We start from the raw sequence: 12,679 nt of genomic DNA, 5'->3' as shown, positions 1-12,679 counted from the left end.
CATATGCAGTAAATGTGATGTGCTCTCTGTACCTTGCTGTGTCACGTTGTAAGCTTAAATTAAATCAGTCACAGTACAAATGAGAAGTGGGACCCCAAAGGTCAAAACGTACGAGAAGCATCACTTACGAGCGCCCACGCGACAAGGCAATCAGCCAATTACCTCTGCAATCATTTCTGCTCTCTCCTTTTTAATTGTTTTTCCTTTTTCTTTTTTTTTTAGTGAGGCATCCCTTAATTTACAAGTTATGTTTTTCTAGGCACTGGAGCGTTCAGAGAGCGAGGAGGTTACAATCATCACCCAGCTCGTGAAGAAGATTCTCATTATTATATCCCGCCCTGCAAGACTCCTGGAATGTCTGGTAAGACACCAAAAAGAACAAAACTGATGCAATCTAAGATGGAGGTAGGGATGCACCAGAATTTTTATTTTATTTATTTGGGCCAAAACCAAACAAAATGAACCATTTGAATGAAGACGGAATATCAAACACATTTTCTCACTTTTTTTTTTTTTTTTTAAACATTTTAACACATTAAATAGTCTTCTTGTACCTTTTGTCTTGCCTTTCAAATAAAAACCTATCACAAAACTAGAGTTTTAGATTATTTATTGAACACTAACATTTTTTAATATCCTGACAGACCAACCAACCACATTTATTTTTGCCTTAGCAGTGCTATTCTAATGATACATTTTCTTTAGTAGTGCTACTTTAGACCTAAATTTACCTCAGCAGTACAAGTCTTGTAATTTTTTTTGTGCTGGTACCACACTAACATCCTGCCTGGGGTAGGAGGTGGGTTGTATTGTACTGGCGCTAATATCAGAGGTATCACTGAAATAAATTAATTGGTATTTAATTTAAAGGAGCCATTGTTTGGAAAACATATATTTCAGTCTTTTAAACTTATTTGAATTTTGAAGTATCGAAAGTGCATTTTTACAATTTTTGCAAAATAATTTCTGTAGCCAAATTTTCAGTACATCCCTAGTCAGGACCTCTTTCATGTTTTAGTTTAGGTATTAAATATTAATAATAATATTACTGACTTCTGTGTTATTATTCCTTGGATTACATTAACAGGAGTTTGATCCTGAGGAGTTCTATCATCTGCTGGAGGCGGCAGAGGGCCATGCTAAAGTTGGTCAAGGCATCAAAACCGACATTCCCCGGTACATCATCAACCAGCTGGGCTTGAATCGAGACCCTTTAGATGGTAAACAATCTGATACATAAAATTCAGTGTTTTTTATGAACTCTGTGAAAATGCATACCATTCTCAGTTGTACCTTATTTGGCAGAAGTGAGTCAGCTAGAGGAACACTATGATTCTGGACCCTCTCTCAGTGTGGAAACTGAAGACTCTGAGGTAATCCACATTTCAGTGGTCATATTTATTTATTTATTTTTTTTCTGGCACAGGGATCTAGTCTTGACCTAGTTTGTGAACCAAACATGACATGACCTCTCTCTTTCTGTCTGCTGTTTTTAGTTTCAGCCGAATAAGTCTGTGCTCACCCCGCCACGAAGGAAACCCCTGGAGAGTGACTTTGAAACCATAAAGCTGATCAGTAATGGAGCTTATGGGTAAGCAGATCAGCTCTGAGTACCTGGCATGACACTGGCACAGTGAAAGCAGCACATGAGCAGACCTTGTTTCCAGACTTTCAGTTCATTACACCGATTAGCTCTCACTATGTGTCTCCACCACAGATGCCATGGCAGACACATATGTCCTTGCATGAAAACACATTTATTTCACAGATTCTGCATCTGTTAACTTGCAGGGCTGTGTATCTGGTGAGGCACAAAGATACCCGCCAGCGGTTTGCAATGAAGAAGATTAACCGGCAGAACCTGATCCTGAGGAATCAGATCCAGCAAGTGTTTGTGGAAAGAGACATCCTGACATTTGCAGAGAACCCATTTGTTGTCAGCATGTTCTGTTCATTTGAGACGCGCAGGCACCTTTGCATGGTGATGGAATATGTGGAAGGTAAAGTTCAGAAATTACAAATTCAAATTATATTATAAATGCATTGTATGATGCGTATAAATAGCTCCAAATGTTTTAGTTAGTTTAAAAATCCCTTAACAGGCCAGGTTTTTGTCAATTTTCTGCATGTTATTACACCCCTAAATCTTGAGGATTTTTATTCAAGCATTACATAAAAAGGTTTGGTAAGTACTGAAAATCATAATTGTAATAAAAAATATTTAAGTAAATCTGCAACTGTCAAAATACAATGTATAAAATCCTGAATACAAATCTTCTTTGTTTTTTTTTAAAGTCTATTTTCAACATGTATAATTTGGGTTGATTCCTGTAACTGATCTGGAATTATTAAGTGAAGTAGAAAGATAACAAAAGTGTCCTGTAAGAGATTTCAAAGCCCTCAAATTTTCAGACTGTAAATAACTTATTTTACTGCATAATAAGTATATCTGAACAATTGCACTACTCAAATTTATATCATACTTAAATAGGTTTTGTATTTATTTAATTTTCTTTTATATGCTACACAGGTGGAGACTGTGCCAATCTGCTGAAAAACATGGGTCCACTTCCAGTTGATATGGCCCGGCTGTACTTTGCAGAGACTGTTCTGGCTTTGGAATACCTTCACAGCTATGGCATAGTACACAGAGATCTCAAACCTGACAAGTATGTGATGAATAAGCTTGAGATTGTTGATGTCTTTTTTGTTTGTTTATATATCTCTCAATAAAATTGTCTTGATTTTAAATCTGTTTGCAGCCTCTTGATAACCTCGATGGGGCACATTAAGCTGACAGACTTTGGCCTCTCCAAGATTGGCTTGATGAATATGACAACTAATCTCTATGAAGGCCACATTGAGAAAGACACCAGGGAGTTCATTGACAAACAGGTCAGAGAGTACTTCTGTGCATTGCCAATTTTGGGTTTATAGTGTTTATTCGAACACTGTTACTTTTTTGGGTTAATTATGTAACATTTCATAGTAAACAAAATGATACATTTTTAAATGTTTGGCTTTTCTAATTAATTCTGCAGCATAATTTAGAGAATGTGCATTTTATTTTTTCTTCCTCCTAAAAGAAGCATAACTTAATAGACTTAAACAAAACCAGATTGTAATTTTACTTTACTTTAGTAGTAGAACATCACTTACTTGATGATAATTTTTTATATTAATTTGAATCCTTCTTCAGGTCTGTGGCACACCTGAGTACATCGCACCAGAGGTTATTCTGCGACAGGGTTATGGGAAGCCTGTAGACTGGTGGGCAATGGGAATCATCCTGTACGAGTTTCTCGTGGGCTGTGTGCCATTTTTTGGAGACACTCCAGAAGAACTTTTTGGCCAAGTAGTCAGTGGTGAGTAAAAATGTTTAAATCTAAAAGACTTCAGCTACAAAAAAGTGATTATTTTTAAATGTGAATGACATTTCAGTATCAGAAGTGCATTTTAGTTGAATAACTGAGCTGAGTATAGTTGTCACATCCTTTTTGCAGATGATATTATCTGGCCAGATGGAGATGATGCTTTACCAGTGGATGCCCAGGACATGATTACACGTTTACTGTGGCAAAGTCCACTTGAAAGGCTTGGAACAGGTTTGTAATCTCCACTGATAGTCTAGGCTTTTGTTTTAATGTTTTATGTTAATGTGTTTCTTTTATCTTTTCTAAAAATGTGCAGGAGGAGCAACAGAGGTCAAACAGCACACATTTTTTACACGTCTTGATTGGAACAGCCTGCTGCGCCAAAAAGCTGAATTTATCCCACAGTTAGAAGGAGAAGATGACACCAGTTATTTTGACAGTCAGTACCAATAATGGATTTTTTATTGATTTAATTTTATATAATTTAGATGATATACATTAGTTTTAGTACTCTGTAGTTTTGAGAATTTCTTTGTTTGTTTCGTTACCCAGCACGATCTGATCGGTACCATCACTTGGGCTCTGATGAAGATGACGAAACCAATGATGAAGAGTCTTCTCTTGAAATTCGCAGATTTTCTTCATGGTCTAATCGCTTCAGCAAGGTTAGTTTTAGCTTTAAAATGGTTATTGAAAATGGAACAGTTGAAAACTATAATCATTAACTAATGTTAAAGATTTGTCTGATCAATCATGTGCAGTGCATACTGATCTTTAGTTAAATGCATTTAATATCAGTATTTTACTATTATTTATTTATTTTTTATTTTTTTTTTCAACATAGATATAACTGCTATACTCCATACATCATACCATACTATTCTATTTTTATAATTAGTATATAACGTGTTTTATTTTATGTTTAAGATCATGTGTGTCAATTTTTTGGGAAAAATAATAAACAAAATATAAAAAAAAAGTCAAACAGTTTTTGTGCGTCCCATAAAACCAAATGTTAAATGTTTTTTATTTTATTTTAAAATCTTGTTCCTGAATCTTTTATTTTTTTGTAATTTTTTCTTTGCAGGTTTATAGCAGCACAGAATATTTGGCCACCCCATCAAACCTGAGTTTCTCTTCTGACCGGAGTCACAGTGAAGAGCATGAGGACCGCACCGATGGCCGTGAGAGCCACTCCCCCTGCGAGATGCGCAGGCAGAGCAGCACAGGGGCGCAGGACAGCAGAAGACTCTCAGGACAGAGAGCATGGTCAGTGGCTGCAGCGTCTCTTTTGTACTGAGGAAATAAGCTTAGACGTGTTTATGAGCATCCGCTAATGATCAAAAGGATATTTGTTTGAGTATCTTAATTTGCAGGTAGTAGTGTGTTATATCAAAAGTTTTAATAAACACTTTTTTCATTTTGTCACAGCCTGCGTCCACGAGCCTCGTCCAGCTCCTCACAGTCTGACAGATGTGTCAGCCCTCTGGTGGTGAGCAGCACACACAGCCTAGAGGCCATGCCACGCTTTGCGCTGTCTACAGACGATGAAGGTCAGAACTGCCATGTATAACCTTTTTTTAAGTGTCTTTAAACAAGATTTAAATTAAAAGAGAAGGCTGGTTGATAAAGATGATGGTTTTGAGCTGGTGATGTAACCTCTCAAAGTGTGCGCTGACTGCAGCAGAAAATAAATATATATTTTTCACACTTATCCACTTTGCAGCTGAGGTGGTTGTATCCAACTTGCGGCGGATCAGACTGCGTAGCAACAGTACAGGAACGAAGCACTCATCTCCAAGGGAACATAGCAGTCCACGGTGCTTTGGCAACCAACTTGAGACCCCTGACAGACAGCGTCTCTCTCCAGGGGGCAAAGTGCCAAAATCAGCCTCCATATCAACACTGTCCCTCATCATTACTCCTGGTGAGAAAACAGACATGCTGTGAACAAGGGAAAAATACAGCTTCATCCTTGTTTATAATGTGTTGATTTTTAAATAAGAGCATAGTAATCATTGTAACTCTGTATTGACTGAAGATGCATTAGTGCATTTTCCTCAATATAATATGTTATCTTAAATATATACGTTTTCTGACTTCTCTACTTACAGTTTGGCTTTTTTTTCTTCCGTTCATTTCCAGACTATCCAGAAGATTCAAGTGGAGGTCTTCAGCCCAGCCCTATTTCCCCACACTCCATCTCCTCCAACCCTTCTTCCCGAGATTCATCTCCAAATCGAGACCTGTCCCTCAGCATCAGCTGCCTGCGTCCACCCATCTTTATTCACAGCTCGGGCAAGAAATACGGATTCACCCTGCAGACCATCCGCGTCTATATGGGCAACAGTGACATCTATACCATCCACCATATGGTCTCGGTGAGCAACTTCTCACAGTGGTGCTTTATGCCTTTTAAATGCTTTTTTTATACGAATATACGGACATCCACAAGGTTACAGTGTTTTCCTTGTAATTCTTAATTGATAATGGTTGATTTTATTACATGTTTTTTAAATAAATGTGAACTATTCTTTAATGTTCTTGGCTTATTATGAAAGGGCTATGCCTAAGAAAGGTCTTATTCTGACCAATGTAGTGTAGTCCTTGTTTTTCAAAGCCTGTGCTCATAATGCCTGGTTCACACTACACGACTGTTTGAGTTGTCAGGTCATTGTTCTGTTCAAACTACACGACTAGTTATGCTGTAATCGCAAGTCCTTCAGTTGTTGTGGATTTTACTCTAAATGACTGATGGGCAACAAAGGGTCACAAATTACACAATTTTGTTATCATGGGAAATCATAGACTCACCTGGCTGCACTCTAAAACATGCCACAACCAAACACACGTGAGAACTAGCGATGCCATGACAGGGAATCTCTAGAGAGGTGAATACCCACTTGAAGTGAGCACAAAGCTGTATAGAACATATAAAGCAATTGAGTAAAATCAGTTTATATATGCCTCATCTTTATTTATGTATGAAGTTATGTACTTATGTCCTCTATATAAAATAAAAAGTTTCAGTAACGCAGACATACTATTTTTTTTCCAGCATCAGTTATATATAGCAGAAATGCTAGTGTCTTTACAGTTTAAAGCCTGTTTACTGTAGAAAAAAATGCAAATATACAGGTTTTTTTTATATATAAAATACATTATTCTACTTATCTAAAATTAAAGGAATGCTTAGAATAAGTACTTAATTCCTATTTTTTATTAAAAAAAATAGCTCAATTTTAGCTCCTATTACCCCTATTCACAGAGGACTGACTTGTGGGCTCCCTCTAGTGTTTAACAGTCATTTTCAGATATAGCAGGGGTAACAAAGTTATCAGACTGTCTATAAACTCGTATTGCCTTGCACAAGAAGCTTTTTTGCATACTTGATTCTCTTTCTGTGTTATCCCATTGACTGTAAGTAATTACTGATCACTTACCGTCAACTTGGCAAGCGTCTTTTAAAAAAATCACTATACACGACTGAGTGAGCACCAAGGCAAAGGGTTTTGTCGACGACTTAATAGACATAATAGCAGTTAGACAATCAGAATGGCCCGATTTATTTCAATTTATTATTTTTTTTAAATCACGTTTTTATTTGAGGAAAACTAAATGTAAACTTAAGTTACAGTTTGCTAATAAGGGAAGTTTTTGTGCAGAGTGTGGAGGAAGGCAGTCCTGCGCATGAGGCTGGCCTGAGAGCTGGAGATCTAATCACCCACGTGAATGGAGAGTCAGTGCAGGGCCTGGTGCACACAGAAATGATGGAACTGCTCCTCAAGGTAAGACCAAATAACAGCACTGGTCTAAAATACATATTTATATGAACCTTTTTTTTCAAATTTCCCTCTCTATTGTGGGTTTTACCACAGTTTGCCATTTCTTCTGATTTCTTTCTGAATTTTGCTCGACCAACCCTATTTTCCTACAGAGTGGTAACAAGGTGGCTTTGCAAACCACTGCCCTCGAGGACACGACCATTAAGGTTGGGCCAGCACGCAAAACAAGCTGCAAGGGCAAGATGGCTCGCCGCAGCAAGAGGAGCAAGAGAAAGGATAATCAGGACCGGTAAATAGAGTTCCGTAAATCTGTCTAATGTGCACTAAGTTAAATATATCAGGGGTTATCACTAATTGTATAACTGAGATTAAAGTTAAGTTAGAAAACTAAAACTAAAGCTGTGCTTTTGTTCTGACTCAAGGCGGCGAAGTGTGTTGAAGAAGCTGTCCAAGCAGAGTACTGTGATGCACAGCAGTCGCAGCTTCTCCTCTGGACTTCATCACTCTGTATCCTCCAGCGAGAGTCTGCCCGGCTCCCCCACACACAGCTTGTCCCCAGGCCCTTCCACGCCCTGCCGCAGCCCTGTCCCAGATCACTGCGCTGGTAAGCTTTGCACTGTCCATAGATGCTTTGCTCTGTTTTCTAAAAATCGACTACCCACATCTATCCTATATAATATCGGAACTGTCCAGAAATTGTACTAATTTGGATAATCACTTTCAGCTGCAGAAGCAGAATGTCTATTACGATCACTGGTTCTTAAGAATTTGGATACAACAGGTTTTAATTTAAAAATATTTAGTTAAATTACAAGATCTAAAGGTATATAATTATAGTCTAAGTTCTTGGCTTATTTGAAGAATCTGTTGTTTTTTGTGTAATTTGAATTGCCTTGAGGTTAATGAAACTGTACAGGTCATATAGGTATTTACTGTGATGAACAATACCGAGAGAAAACCTGATGGTGGTGACAATCAGACCCTCTGTTTGCAGCTAATTTAGACATCTATTTAAAAAGTGTACATTTATATCATCTAAACTAATATTTTATTTGAAACCAACTGTGTTGTTTTATCCAAATTCACAAGAATCAGAGCTATATTAAATTATCATTATGCTATATAGCTTTGCAATACTGTAATTGATTTCTTTTTTGGGTGTTGTTTAAACCCTGTCCACTAGAGGGCAGTGTTGTAGTGATGTCTTCATATCCTACTGTATGATTACATACAAAGAAATAAAATAATGGAGAAAAACAATACTTACCCTCCTTACAGTTTTGAAAATTTTTGCAATATATTGAATCGTAAGCCCTTTGTCGTAATACACATCTTGCAACAGCTTGCCTCATTTTTAGAGCTTTGTTGTCTGATTGCTATGTGTATATATCGTCCATGTAGATGCAAACCTCCCCCAGAGTGCCTCGCCATGCTCCAGCTCCCCTAGTTCCCCCGCTGTCCAGATGAGGCCGAGCTCCCTGCACGGCCTAGGGCCCAAACTGAGCGCCCAGCGCTACACTAAAGTGGGCCGTCGCAAGTCTACCAGCAGCATCCCTCCCTCTCCCTTGGCCTGCACCTCCTCGCCCCAGGCTCTGTCACCACAGCACTCTCCTTCACCCTTGCCCAGCATCACCAAGACTCTTCACTCCTTCCACGGGAAGACCCTGTCGCCCCCGACCATCGTCCGGCACGGAGTCCGCCCCCGCAGCACCGAACACCCGGTCTCCCCGCTGCTGAAACGAGTGCAGTCTGCCGAGAAGCTCTCTGGGGTTTTCCACGGAGACAAAAAGTCCCACGGCCCACGCAGACACACTCTGGAGGTCCCTCACTGCGAGATGGAGGGGGGCGGAGACTCCGGGGAGACGGACGGGTCTTACCAAATTGACCACGTCCGTCTGGTCGGGTCGAAGCTGCGCGACTGGCCTGGAGAGCGCATGGAGCAGATCGTAGTGATGCGGAAACTGAATCTGTCTGAGCGCCGTGACTCTTTTAAAAAGCAAGAGGCCGTGCAGGAGGTGAGTTTCGATGAGCCGGACGACCAGACGAGGGCCGGTCAGACCCCCACCACGACCACCATGACTTCCACGCCCACCGCAGGAGCCCGACCCAAACACAGGGCCGAGTGGATGGTGGTTTCAGCGGACTCGCAGTCTATGGAAGATTGTACGCTTATAAGAGTCCCTCTGGTGCCTCAGATCGCGGTGCAGGGCTCTGAGAGCGAAGAGCTGGAGGACTGGCAGCCGTGTTCCGACGACGGCGACGAGGACGAGGGGAAAAGCTCCGAGGTGAATTCAACAGAGGACTCTCAGACAGAAAGTGCCTGCTCTTCTTCTATAAAGGCATCGGACAGTTGGTCAGCTGAAGTGTCCAAGTGCACGCCTCACAGTGCAAACACAGAAGCCTCAAACACGAGTCCAACCAAGGGGAAACCCAAAGAAAAGTGACTGAGTAAATGAGTGAAAAAGTGGGGAATGTTGATGTCATCATTCTAAAAGTCCTTGTCCTGCTCTAAAGCGCAGGTCAGCAAGTGGTCTATGATGCCCACCACATCTTCGTGCTGCTGCAGAATGATTTCTCGAGTCTTCTCAGAGTGTTCAGAGCTCAGAGAGCAGCTTGGGTTGGAATGGTAGTTAGCTTTTTGTATATTTAATTTGAAAATGAAGATAGATTTTTTTACAGGGAATATTTATAACCTTTTTTTAACGCGTGTTAGAATCCTAACACAGGCGAAAAAGAAACCGGGTGGTAACCATCAAGTCTTTCAACCGGGCAGTGAGGGGAAAAGACTTGACTTCACGAGACTTTTCTACGAATTGTCTTTTTAGGCAGAATGTTTATGCTAAGGATGGTTGGGTACGAGGAGGAGGCAAGTCATTTAAGGTCGGTGAGGGCTAAAGAAACACAGGCACACGCCTAATTGATCAGTTCTTTCCAGTCATATATTAGTTATTTTAAAAAACTAAGCCAGCTTGTCAGTGTTTCCGCTCATAACCGGCTAATCTAGTGTCCGTTCGTATGGCTTTGTTCTCCCAGTTTTACAAAGTAAGTTTTCACCAAGTACACTTCGTTATGCACCCTCTGGCCACACTTCGGTAATGTAAGCGTTTTTCGGCTCAGGGTTTCTTGGCTGTTGGGATTTCAATGTTCACTTCACTTTTGGAAACGACATTAGACACATTAGCAGTAGTGTTCAATAGTTTCTATGTTTGTACAGAGTTACAAGTTACGTTCACTGGATATTGTGGTGCAGCAGAGTTAACACATAGATGTAGTGACATTTTTACCATCCTTTTATTTTTTAAAAAGATACACACATAAACATAGCCTGACAGAACTGTCTTGGGTACATTCATGTTGCTATTGAAAGCTATGCGAACTGGAGTACAGCAGTGCATTTCTGCATTTCCATGGTTGAACTTGAAAATTTACCTCCAGCAGGTGTCAGAGTTTTTTTTAGTTTTTTTGTTTTTTTTTTGTCTTAAAGACGACTAGTTGCAGTTGTGTGGTCATGTATTCATTCCTAATACAGGATTTAAAACAGAAAGTGTTCATATAAAATACAAACTTACAATATGTACTTATTCAACTTTCTTTAAAACATCCAGCCAGAAAAAAAAACTTTTTTACATAACTTCTCACTTGTTTTTTTTTTTGTTTTTTTTTTGTTTTTTTAAAGAAGTAACTTGAGATGCTTAAGTTTTGCATGTAATTTATAATGTGGTTTTCAAGCCATACCGTCTGAGTTATCTGACTACCTTATGGTATGACGCAATGTTTACATTTTTTTAATCAACTTTAATTTCTATTGTGCACAGGCTCAATCTATATATGCCATGTATTTTTAGTTTTTAACCTGCTCTTACCTACTGAACGCTCAGTAGGCCTATGTGTGAAACGCACACAGTGTGGGAGCAATGCACAAGAGGGAGCCTGAAGCTTACTGTAAAGGTTTAGTGTTAAGAGGAAGTCGGTCAGTGACTCCATCTCAATTTTCTCCAGTCTAGAACTGGATTTTGCCGTTTGTGTGTTCAGCAGAGAACTTCTGAAAAGGCTACTAGGTTTTATTTTCTGATTTTGAAAAAGATTCAAAGAAAAAAGGAGATTTCTCTTTTACGATTTCAGAAAACCCGAAGGACAGTATTCTAATTGCATGGTACGCAAGTTGTTTTGATATGCTAATGTTGTTGTTTTTCTTACTAAAAGTTTACTGAATAAAGATGAGAGAGAGAAGGAGCACGAGGTCAACAAAAGAGGTCAACAAAACTTTTTTTTTTTAATGATTAAAATCTTACTATCTTAATGATAAACCACTTTTGAAGTCTCTGTAATCCTGTTCTGTTCTAGTACATACTTGCATCTTGCAACTATATTTGGTGCTACTTGGATCTGTAATGCATTCCATGTTTAACAGTAGTTAATATCTTCTTTTGTTTTCCCTATAAAGGCTAATTTTGAGACCTTTCTATATTTGCATGCTGCATGTACTTTATAGTGAGCACACAACAAATGCTCGCATGGCATTCTCGGTGCAATACGTGTCTCTTGGTGCGGTCAATGGAAGCCTATGACTTTCCGTAATACTTGCAGTGAATTTGATCGTAATCTCGGTTTCAATAATCTTTGAACGTTATTTGCGCACTCTGTTGTGAATATAAAGTGTTTGGTCTTTCCTAACTCACTCCGTAGCACCTGAACTTGTTTTTAAAACATGTGCTGGGGTTCAGGGTTTAAAAAATTGGATTAAAAAAAAAAAAAAAAAAAACGTTAAAATTTTAGCTTTGTTTTATCCCTTTCTGATCTGGTCAAAAATGAAGTTTGAATGTTCTGAAGCTGACCAGCAAATCCTGTTTTTGTACCTTTATATGCAATAGTGATGTTCCTCTTCCTCCGTTTCTTGATATCTATCAGGATTGTTGGTTTCTGGTCTGTGCTGGTTTGGGAAAAAACACAAAAAACTTTTATATATATTTTGTAATGTTGTTATACCTGTTTGCCAGCCTAATCAATGTTTTGTAATAAATAATGTGTTGGCTCTTAACAGTAAGTACTTTGCATTTCGTGGTTATTACAGAATTAATTCCTATTTTTCATCAAAATTTAATTTTTGGTTGAAACCAAACAATATGAAAAACTGAAACATTAAACTGAATACTGAATACCGAAGGTGTTAACTTTTTTTTATATATATATATATATAAATTGAAAACACTGAAATAGGGCTTAAAATAAACTAGTCATTGTTTGGTACAAGTTAATTTGTTCTTTTCAATTATTAGGATTCTACACCACATGTGATCGCATACTTCTAACAAATATGTTCATAGATCCTTGACTATAAAATCCTTTGAAAATGTACGATTAAATTCCAAAATATATTTAAAGTTAGAGAGAGCAACATCGTATCAATAGTGCCAGACATGCTAGAAGTAGGGGGGTCCAACAAGAACACCAAAGGTTAGTTACTGCTGCTGATTTTATTAACACATCAGGATAATGGCATTTTCTACAACGATACAAAAA

The 12,679-nt window shown here is 38.7% G+C and overlaps 1 protein-coding gene across 5 annotated transcripts in view; it reads left to right on the top strand.

The window, feature by feature from the left end:
* Positions 1–12,203, top strand: part of mast3b (microtubule associated serine/threonine kinase 3b) — a 34,837-nt gene extending 22,634 nt beyond the window's left edge. For all 5 annotated transcript variants that reach the window (XM_007240173.4, XM_007240171.4, XM_007240170.4 and 2 more), the window contains 19 exons: positions 260–361; positions 1,088–1,220; positions 1,306–1,373; positions 1,497–1,591; positions 1,792–2,000; positions 2,531–2,669; positions 2,763–2,895; positions 3,200–3,365; positions 3,504–3,605; positions 3,691–3,813; positions 3,927–4,039; positions 4,462–4,643; positions 4,806–4,927; positions 5,101–5,301; positions 5,520–5,755; positions 7,040–7,162; positions 7,312–7,448; positions 7,582–7,763; positions 8,561–12,203. In XM_007240173.4, the coding sequence (XP_007240235.2) occupies positions 260–361; positions 1,088–1,220; positions 1,306–1,373; positions 1,497–1,591; positions 1,792–2,000; positions 2,531–2,669; positions 2,763–2,895; positions 3,200–3,365; positions 3,504–3,605; positions 3,691–3,813; positions 3,927–4,039; positions 4,462–4,643; positions 4,806–4,927; positions 5,101–5,301; positions 5,520–5,755; positions 7,040–7,162; positions 7,312–7,448; positions 7,582–7,763; positions 8,561–9,603 (3,609 nt within the window). In that variant the 3' untranslated portion in view covers positions 9,604–12,203. The remainder of the gene's footprint in view (positions 1–259; positions 362–1,087; positions 1,221–1,305; positions 1,374–1,496; positions 1,592–1,791; positions 2,001–2,530; positions 2,670–2,762; positions 2,896–3,199; positions 3,366–3,503; positions 3,606–3,690; positions 3,814–3,926; positions 4,040–4,461; positions 4,644–4,805; positions 4,928–5,100; positions 5,302–5,519; positions 5,756–7,039; positions 7,163–7,311; positions 7,449–7,581; positions 7,764–8,560) is intronic.
* The last annotated feature ends 476 nt before the right edge of the window (positions 12,204–12,679 follow it).

This window comes from Astyanax mexicanus, chromosome 16, assembly GCF_023375975.1.
Source record: "Astyanax mexicanus isolate ESR-SI-001 chromosome 16, AstMex3_surface, whole genome shotgun sequence".
Classification (NCBI taxonomy): Eukaryota; Metazoa; Chordata; class Actinopteri; order Characiformes; family Acestrorhamphidae; genus Astyanax; species Astyanax mexicanus.
This window is presented reverse-complemented; position numbering and strand designations above follow the sequence as displayed.